The sequence below is a fragment of the Thalassophryne amazonica genome, chromosome 5 (genome assembly GCF_902500255.1).
Source record: "Thalassophryne amazonica chromosome 5, fThaAma1.1, whole genome shotgun sequence".
NCBI classification, from domain to species: Eukaryota; Metazoa; Chordata; class Actinopteri; order Batrachoidiformes; family Batrachoididae; genus Thalassophryne; species Thalassophryne amazonica.
Window position 1 is genome coordinate 115,644,469 of NC_047107.1, and position 10,428 is coordinate 115,654,896.

Here is a 10,428-nt window from a genome sequence, read left to right on the forward strand (position 1 = left end):
CCTTCTTGTCTGTAGCCGTTAAAGTATATTTATAACAGATTTAACTTCTTGTTATAATCATTCAGACGAGCTGCATTCTGATGCAATCTGCTGACGTCACCACTCGCTCTGTTCACTTCTTGTTTACTCCACTTGACGAGCTGCACATTGTGTTGGAGAGTAGATCGCACCACGTAGCACGACATTTGTGTGTGAAAGATTTTTTTGAACATTTCAAAATTCTCTGTGCGCAATAGCATGCATTGGCGTCCTGTCTCCACCAGTTAAAGACGAGTCTATGCTCCAGCACGACACATCATGACACAGGTCGTGATGCGTCGTGAAGCAAAGGCATGCTTGCGTAAGTGCACCTTAACGGGGATTTGACCATTTAGCCATGATTAGTCTTCTCACCTTGGACTCTTTATATGTAGCCATCCTGAGGAAGGTCAAAAAAACAAGCCTGTGAACTGAACGCTGCATGTTCGCTACCGCAGGGGACGAAGGCAGCGCGGCGAGATCAAGATCACGTGGAGCATGACGAAGGTACGAGTCTAAGGATCTCTGTAGTGACTCATCAAACACCACCTGGTGGAGAGGAAGACCATAACACAAAAAGGGGACAACAAAATGTGAGCTATTCTGGTACTGAGACTAACTAATTCTGGAAAACAGCTTTATCATGTTCTCGATTTAGTGGTCGCATTCGGTGCATCCAGAAAGTATTCACAGTGCTGGGTTAGTTCCCTCCATGTGCTCTGGCTTCCTCACAATTGCAAAGGCATGCAGGGTAAGAATTGGCAACTTTAAATTGACCGTAGGTGAGAGTGTGAGTGTCAATGTGCTTGTCTGTCTCTATGTGTCAGCCCTGTGATAGACTGGCAGCCTGGGCATGATGTACCCTGCCTCTTAACCAGTGACTGCTGAGACAAGCTGCAGCTCCCCAATGGCTCTTAACAGGAGCAAATAGGTTTTAAAAAAAATGAATGAATGATTTATTTCATAAAATATAATTTAGGCATTTATTTCTATTACACATTACATTATACCTAATATCCCTCATTTAAACAACTGAGGCAAAACAAAAATATTAACACATTAAAGTATCCAACCAAAGCATGTAACCATAAAAAAACAAGAAATAACCCCAAGTTAAATACCCAGAACTTCCTCATTATTAAATCTGTAATGGGTCAGACCTGTTTCTTTGACCCAACCTCAACATTTGCCGGTCATCTATAAAATCAAGAATAAAGGCGCCCTGACAATTGCACGACTTTGATCCATCCACTTGCATGCACATCGTCGGGACGATCCCACCCGCTGTGTTCCCAGCAGGATGCCGCGCTTTGTTCCACTGGATGCCACGGGTTGTGCACTGGATGCTTGCGTATATAAAATAATTATTTTGTCGCGGATTAATCATTTTCTGTCCGAGTGGGCTGTTGAAAACGCCTCTAATCGCTTCCAGAATCACAGAGGACCACTCCAGCTGTTGCTTTTCGCATGTGCACGCTTAATGAGGTGGAGAAAGCATTTGGAGCCGTCTATAAAGGTAATTATTTGTCATGTTTATACTGTAATAGCTTGGTAAAACAGTTGCATGTTCATCCCTTCTTGTGAGCAGCTGTAAAAATATGTTTATGATAGATTTAACATCTCATTATCGTTCAGATGAGCTGCGCTTTGATGTGGAGCACTGACGCAATCACTCACACGAAGTGTTTTTGAATTGTTTGCATAATGTTCATGTGAAGTTCACATAATTAATGCGTGATGGAGATTCTGAACATTTCAAAATTTTCTTTGCACATATGCAAGAAGCTGCACCCAATTTACGAGTTTGAGACAGGTTTACTCTCGTGCACGGCAGAGTGCATGCAAGTACGCAGATCAACGTCGTGCAAGTGTCAGGGGCCCTTAAGTTGTGTCTACATGGGTTAAGGTGCCCTGACACAAGCGTGTATTGAATCATGCAACAGCACAACCTGTGTCGTGACGATCCCACCCGCTGTGTTCCCAGCTGGACACTGTTCATTGTTCTACCGGCTGCCACACGCTCTGCGCTGGATGCTGAGTAGGTATTTATTTTGTGGCAGATTAATCATTTTTTTCTGAAAATTGGCCGTTGAAAATGGCTGTAATTACTTCCTGAATCACAGAGGAGGCTGCAGCCAGAGCCATTCGCACGCGCCTAACAAGCTGCAGAAAGCATTTTGAGCCATCTAAAAAGGCAATTATTTGGCTTGTTTACATTGTCGTGGCTTGATAAAACAGTTGCATGTTTTTTCCTTCTTGTCTGCAGCTGTTAAAGTATGTTTATAACAGACAACTTCTTGTTATAATCGTCCAGACGAGCTGTGCTCTGATGCGATCCACTGACGTCACCACGCACCCTGTTCACTGCTTGTTTCTTCCACTTGACGAGCTGCACGTCATGTTGGAGATTCAATCACGCCACATAGCACAACATTTGTGCATGAAAGATTTTTTTGAACATTTCGAAATTCTCTGTGCGCAATCAAATGCACTGGCGCCCCTCTGGCGTGCTGTCTGCACCAGTTAAGGATGAGTTTACTCTCCAGCTCAACACAGGTCATGATGTGTCGTGAAGCAAAGGCATGCTCGTGTCAGGGCACCTTTATTCACAGAGACACAGAACCTTACCTGGCACCAGAACTTGTCATGAGGCAGTGCAAGCAGCCAATCAAGATCCTCAGTGATGAACTTAGCACATTCCAAAAACTCCTCCACCTCAGCAGGGGAGCCATTATCCGGTGGGGGCTTATAGGGCACAAAGTAACGCTCTTCCTTCCTGTCAGGATGCTGAGAAAAAAATAAAAAATTAAAAAACAAGACTGAGGAATACAAAATCTAAACTTTCTGAAGATAAAATCATCTTTAGAAGTAGATCTCATTTTATGTTAGTTTCACACTTATTATATCTTCAACCACTTATCCAGGATCTCGTCGTGGGGGCAACCCGAGCTGATTAATGAGTTGGGCAAGGCGATGCATTCTCAGACTGCGTTAACCCTTGAACTCAGACGCAAATTGGATAACATCTTGGAGCAAATGCGTGCCTTGCAGGAGAAGGTGAAGATTTCAGAGGCCGGGGAATTTTCATAATTGGGATCTGGTTTGTTCATGTGAAGCTGGAAAAGTGTTTTTCACTGCTCAACCACAAACACAGCAGGCTTATCAGCCTCTCAAGGATAAATGCCCATTGTTTTTCCTCCAGAAGAATCTCTACGGCCTTGGGAAGATTGGCTGCCTCCTTATCTCTCTTACTCCAGTACACAAGGACAGACAGACTCACACATGGACAAAGACTGAAGCATGCTCCACTTTCCCTCCTACCTCCCCTCCTGCCCTCCATCACACACCCCATCCCAGCCACCGCTCACGCCACCCCTTCTCCCCTCTGGGGGCTGCGTGGTTTTAGCTGCGGCAGGTCCCCGTCCCCCCCAAGCTAGCGGCAGCGTGACTCCTGTTGCAGCGGCTACCACACACTCACATCGCCTCAATTTGGAAAACAGACTGTTTCAAGTTTAGTGCACATAAACAATGTCACATGTATATGTGTTGTCTTAATTCTGATGTGTGCCATTATTACGGTAAACAAGTAATAATTGTGGATTAATTGCTGTATCTTGTTTGTGGAATGTGAGTGTGGACGTAACTCGTTGTTGCACTTGTAATGACAATGACAATAAATCTCATCCATCCATCCATCCATCCAACAGCTCCAGCATGGGGCCACAAACTTCCCTTTCCCAGGCCACATTAACCACCTCTGACTGGGGGATACTGAGATGTTTCCAGGCCATTGTGGAGATACAATCTCTCCAACTAGTCCTGGGTCTTCCTCTGGGTCTCCTCCCAGATGGACGTGCCTGGAACACCTGCCTAGGAAGGCACCCAGGGAGCATCCTTACCAGATGCCCGTACCACCTCAGCTAGCTCCTTTCAACATGAAAGAGCAGCGGCTCTACTTCGAGCTCCTCATGGATGACCAAGCTTTTTACCTTATCTCTAAGGTAGACCCCAGCCACCCTCCTGAGAAACCCATTTTGGCCGTTTGTACCCACGATCTAGTTCTTTCGGCCATGACCCAACCCTCATGACCATAAGTGAGAGTAGGAACAAAGACTGACCAGTAGATCAAGACCTTCACCGTACTGTTACTGTTAGCAGTACTATGGTATTGTTGTCACACAAGATTGCGTGCCAGTGCGGTCATCAAATTCATGCAAGTGTCAAGGTGGCTTTACTTCTACTTCTGTACCATCAGGAGAGCAGACTCACCAATGAAGGCAGAGTGCGCTCCTTTCCCAGCGTGTCAGATATGGTCACCTCCTGCTGATCCAGCGGCACTCGAGCACAGGCCATGGCTTCCAGCTTTCTTTCTCTGTCAAATTATGCAATACAAATGATTACACCCCGACAGATCAAAAAAAAAAAAAAAAAAAAAAAAAACAGACACCAGTTTGAATATTTAATGATTCTAAAACCTTATATATATATATATATATATATATATATATATATATATATATATATATATATATATATATCTCAACAGACACTTCCCCCCCATAAACACAAAGCATAAATAAATATTATTATTATTATTATTTAATTATTTTGCGGCATTTTTGTAATGACTCTTCAAGATAACATAACAGTTTGAAATTAAACTTGTTTAACTGACACTGATTCAGAAGGGTAGGATGTGCTCATGGCCCTTCAGTGCCTGATGCAATGGGCTATTTTCTCCTAATGGTAGGCTCTTCTCAGACATCAATGGGCCGATGCAAAGTGGAATTAAATAAATATCAATGGACAGGACATCAGTCTGTCACAGGGCCACATGCAAACAGACACCCCCATGCACACCAACGGCCAACGTGTTTCCCATTCACCGAACCTGCATGTCTTTGGAAGTGGGAGGAAGCCAGAGCACCCACAGGGAACCCACACAAGCACAGAGAGAACATGCAAAACACCATACAGAAAGGCCCCAGATGGGAAGCGAAACCATGACCTTCTTGCTGAGAGGCAACAGTGCTAACTACTAAACCACTGTGCTGCCAATAAAGAATTCAAGAGTTGTAAATTTTTTTATCTATTGTAAAAGACACAACGTGAGAGTCAATTTCAGTTAGGTAAACTTCATTAGTGAAACCCTTCGGCTGCCCCCTTGTTTTCACTTGAGGTCACCACATGGACAAAACTGTGGATATTGCAGTGGCTGTGGATATAAGGCAGTTTTGAGTTTCTTAGTGCGCATGCACGGAGAGCTCCTAACACTTCCGGTTCACAGGTCAATGCATATAAACACACTGCCGACGCCATTCACACTGGTAAGACAGTGTTTTTGAAGCAACATAACAGCTTAAAGAGCCGAAAGAAGTCACAGTGTGGACAGAAAACGCTATGTAAACATTTCTAAAGTCAGTAATTGTATCACGTTGGCTCCACTCTATGACAAGCCACTTCCAGCATTTGTAAACAAAGTAGCAAAATGATCAGGCTGTGAACAGTTTACCGTGCAAGACCAGGGGTCCGTTCCATAAAACAGGGTTACTAAATAAGCCAAGTTTATTTCATTAGTCTGCCTTATTTTCCACTGGAAAATAAGACAAACGAAATAAGCCTGGTTATTTTGGTAATTCTGTTTTATGGAATGGACCTGGTCTTTGTTGTGAAAGTATGTAGTTCTCATACTCTCCTTAGAACATCTGAGCTGCTGAAACTGTTGTATATATTTAATGTTGATTATGTCATGGTTTTTTTTTCCCCTCTCTTTGTATGTATCAGCTTTTCATTTATTCAAACATCATACTAGGTTATCATAAATGTAGCTTTCTTATTTTAATATATTGGAAAAAAGCAGACAAGAAATAAAGAGCATTTTATTTTCAAAAAACTGAGTCACATTTGTAACATTGTGTCATTGAAATAAGAAGCTTCTTTCACCTTCAGACAAGAAAGGTCTAAAATTTTTATAATCCTGGTCTGTTTGCTGTAGTTACATTGCAATAAGATGCATTTTTTTTGGGGGGGGGGACTGATTGGCTGATTCAAAGAAAAGGGTTGGGTTGACCCATAGCCAGGTGGAATTTGTTTATCCCTTGAGGTTCGAGTTGATTATGGGGGAAGAAAAAAAAAAAAAAAAACCCTGAGAAGTTTGAAGATTTAGCAGATGAGAGACTTTGGTAATCCGAACACTGTCACTGTAATGTGTAATGTACATATTATTGAAATGAATGTTATAGTTGTACATGAGCATTTATAATACAGTTCTTAATCATTTGGCTGACAATCCAAGCAAAGCAAGTGCAGTAACCACTGACAACCTTCCCTGTCTTCTTTATGAAACACACCCAAACTGTGTGGAAGCTTGTGTATATTCATAGAAGTGGTGCAGTCTGCTTTTAAAAAGCAGTAAACAGAATTGAGATGGATGGTAATACACTTCCTTCAACCACTGTGAATCGAAGTAGGAGTAGGCTTTTCCTTCTTTGTAGTCTGTAAGGAGCCTGTCTGCAGGTCCGTCTCCTCTCCACTGATGAGATGTTCTGATATGTTGCAGGACATGCACAGTGGCCAGTGATGGATTCCTTTCTCCTCTCCTGAATAAGATAAAAGTATATACTATAATAAAGACATGATCTGACTTCATTCAGTCATTCATTGCATTTAGTCAGAAAGTGTGGCCAAATATACATAATTTGTAAATAAAAATGTAAATAGGAATAACAGATAAAAATATAATTGATAATCAAAATTAAAATATTGACACAGATGAACATAAATCTTATGAACTGCTGAGAACATTCATCACTCCTACATTTTTTTATGGAGCCACCAGCCAAGAAACTAACTTGAACTGGTCAAACAGCGCTGTCTGTTTACCGTTAAACTTCTCTTAATCACTTTGAATTAACTTTTTCAACCGGAGTGACGACTGTTCTAGGCGTGTCATGAACTTTATTTATATTTGTTTGCAAGTTGATGAGCTTCCTACCGGTGTGCAGTTTTGTGGGTGTGATAAGCTTAATCTATATATCTTATAAATGCAGTAACTTACCGAGTGAACCGCTCGGGAGGTCAGCGAATGGATCGGGTAAGACGACGCCGTCGACAAACTCCGATCTGCTCGGAGTTGGTTCTCCTCTTTTGTCATGGGTTTTACCGGTACACTGAAGAACTGAGCACCAGATGCTAATGCCTGAAGCTCCTCCACTCTCTCCGTCACTGGTAAACCCCTTGCACGAAGAAACTGCTGTAATCGTTCCCATTTCCACAGGCAGACTTGTCCGTAATTTGCAGCCATGAGCCTGTGTTTATATGCACTGACCTTTGAACTTACCCAGCAGCCACTGCGGTGCTGAAAACTCAAAACTGGCTTATTGCACATAAACATTGCAGTCATTTCAAGTGTGGCATGTGATATGACTATTTGGTTCCAGTGACATTCATAACTCCAACACCAGTTGGGCAGAAACTGTTTTTTTTTTTCCCCAATCTATTTGTACTTGCTTTAATGGCCTGAACCATCTGCAAAGCAGTCAGGGTGGGATGAGTCCTTTAGGATTGTGTTGGCTGTCCTGAGACAGTAAGAGTCATGAAGGTCCCCCAATGTGGGTAGAGGACACCCAGTGAGCTTTTCTGCCACTTTGGTAACCCTCTGGAGCTCTTTCCTGTTTTCCATTGTGCAGCTGGGAAACTTAAATTGATTGCATGCTTTATTGTACCGCTTTAGTCACTGGAGAAACAATATAGTAAAGAAAATGTATTTTTATGAGTACACAGTAACATTAAGGATTAATTTCTTCATGTAATGCAATTCCATGTGTCTTGAGTGAAAATGGCACCATATCTACATCAAGTTTTCAACTCTCCCAGGTGCCATACTAAGTACAGAATGCATTCAAGGAACCTCAAAAACACAATTTCATGTTTAATTTTGAGTGACTACCTTACTAGAATCAAAGATATTATGCTTTCTGCAAATGGCAGCCATATTGACTGCAATGTTGAATAGCTCTCATGCCATTCATGATACTGAAATGAGATTGCCATATTAGAATTCAGCACCCCAAAAGTACCCTAATATTGTGAATTTTGTAAGCTTTTACAATTACAAATGCTTATATGGTATGCCCCATGGCACACATGGACAAAACGTTGAGTCACAGGGGGCATCATTTAACCTTCCGCAGAAAAGATTTGCACCACTTTGGACAATTTCAGACACCACACTCACTATGTAACACAATTTTTGTTCCTGGCTTCTAAGTGTTATATTTCAACTGCTTATGTCTAAAGTCTATGGAAAAATGACTACATTCAGCACAAACTTTGATTTTATTTTATTTTTTAACATTCTAGAAAGTTATAAAAGTTTCTTGAAATTTCTAGGTAATTATGGAAACTTCTAGAAAAGTCTGGACAGTTCTAGGAGTTAAAGAATATTCTAGAACACTACTCAGTAGCAGTGAAGGCGAATCGAGAATATTCTTGAAAACAGACAAATTTCAAAATATCACTGTCCTGATCACAGAAGCAAAGTTTCTGTGGAATAACAGCTATTTTCTATTTATTTAAGGCATAACAGGTTAGGAAAACACACTGTGTACCCAAGAACAAAACAAAAATAAAAATTTGTTACACAGTGTTATATATGATGGTCAGGGAAATGTATGGTGGCAATGTTATGTTTCTGGGAGCCGGGATACACTTGACTCTTTTTTTTCCCCTGGCCCAGGGCCTGTACTATCTACTCCAGTTTTCATCCTGGTTTAGCAGCCTATGTGCAGAAAGCAGACAATAAAAAAAACTTTGATAAGATACAGTAATTAAAAAGACTTCCTTGAATCCATGCGTAGCGCCAACTACTACTGCTTCCCCCTCCATTTTTTGAGTCTTTCACCTTTTTGTACAACTAAGTAAAACAAACTTTACACAGCATATGCCTAATAATACTGACTAAAACACCTGCTGAACTGTGGCTCCGAGCTATCATTAGCAAGCAAAAAGTAACAATGTCCTCAGATACCAGCCACTAAAATTTGCTGCATAGACACATTAGTTAGTTACCGAGTGATTTAACGCAGTGTACCACGTCGCAGTAAAAGCAAAATTCACTGTGACGTGTTTAAGGCTAAAAGCTGGTTAACTGTGCAGCTAAACTGTTAGCTAATCGCTAATAACACGTTTAATGAATGGAAACAAACTAACAGAGACAAGCGTTGATTGTAAAACCACCATCTGTGATACACAGATAAAAACTGAGTAGAACAATAAACACAAAGGTCCTTACCTGCTATTTTACTTTCAAGCCATTACACCAACTTTATCAAAGGTTTCGACTTCAGCACATCCGCTTTCCTTTCGTCGCCGGTCACGAAGTGGGAATGCCTTTAGCGCCCCCTTGTGGTCGCCAAGGAGAGCAGAGTGACCCATGATCAATATTTAGTTTACGGTCACAGTGAACACGAACTCAAAGTTAAGCTTTCTTTTTATCCTCATATGTTTAATTTAAACAATTTTCACGTCTTCTTTTCAGAAAGTCCTTTTTGTCAAATGACTGTGATCCCAAAGCGACTACAGCTGGATTTTTGACAGGAGACAGATTTCTTTTCAGCCCACGAGGGGGCAGCATTTGACAGGTCTTTTTTAAAAATTAATATGCGAGGATGAATGAGAATCAATAAGATGAAGATGGTGATGATCAGTTGATCTGCTACAAACGTTCTTCATCTGAGCCTCCTTGTGTGTTTTGTCACAACAGACAAGATAATAATAATAATAACACCGATAAAAACAAAGGAGATCGAGAGTGTTTGAGCTCAGAATAAATGTGTTATTAATAAAGTTAGTTTAAATTACCTCAGACAGTGTTTTCAAATAATGGCTGCCATTTGTTTCATGTTACTCTGTAATAGTACCTGTCGGTATGAAGACAGTAAGGACGAGGGCAATCTGTCAGTTGACCCCAATGATCTTGAATTGACCCATATGGTTGACCTCTAGCTGACCTTAGCAGTGCAATTCTTGAATCCACCTAAATGAGTGCCACATTTAGCCTAAATCGAATTCCTTAACCTTTATTAAGATGATACCCTGATTCATGCGTTTGTTTCTTCTAGATTGGACTATTGTAATGTTCTGTTTTCTGAATTACCGCAGTCCAGCATGAGGGGTCTCCAATTGGTTTAAAATGCTGCTGCCAGACTTTTGGCACGAAGCAGAATGTTTGACCACATTACACCCATTTTGGCATCTCTTCACTGGCTTCCTGTCCCTGGGAGATCAGATTTTAAGGTTCTGCTACTAGCCTATAAAATTGTTCACAGACTGGCACCTCCCTACCTAGCTGACCTAAACCCTACATACCAGCCCAGGCTTTGCGTCCCTAGGGTGAATAAGAAGTCTGCG

The 10,428-nt window shown here is 41.4% G+C and overlaps 1 protein-coding gene across 2 annotated transcripts in view; it reads right to left on the reverse strand.

Annotated features, from left to right (window-relative positions):
- Positions 1-9,420, reverse strand: part of ascc2 (activating signal cointegrator 1 complex subunit 2) — a 40,603-nt gene extending 31,183 nt beyond the window's left edge. For both annotated transcript variants that reach the window (XM_034171144.1, XM_034171143.1), the window contains exons 1-4: positions 9,311-9,420; positions 4,288-4,390; positions 2,647-2,805; positions 394-567 (exon numbers count right to left, since the gene is read on the reverse strand). In XM_034171144.1, the coding sequence (XP_034027035.1) occupies positions 394-567; positions 2,647-2,805; positions 4,288-4,371 (417 nt within the window). In that variant the 5' untranslated portion in view covers positions 4,372-4,390; positions 9,311-9,420. The remainder of the gene's footprint in view (positions 1-393; positions 568-2,646; positions 2,806-4,287; positions 4,391-9,310) is intronic.
- Positions 9,421-10,428: the final 1,008 nt, after the last annotated feature.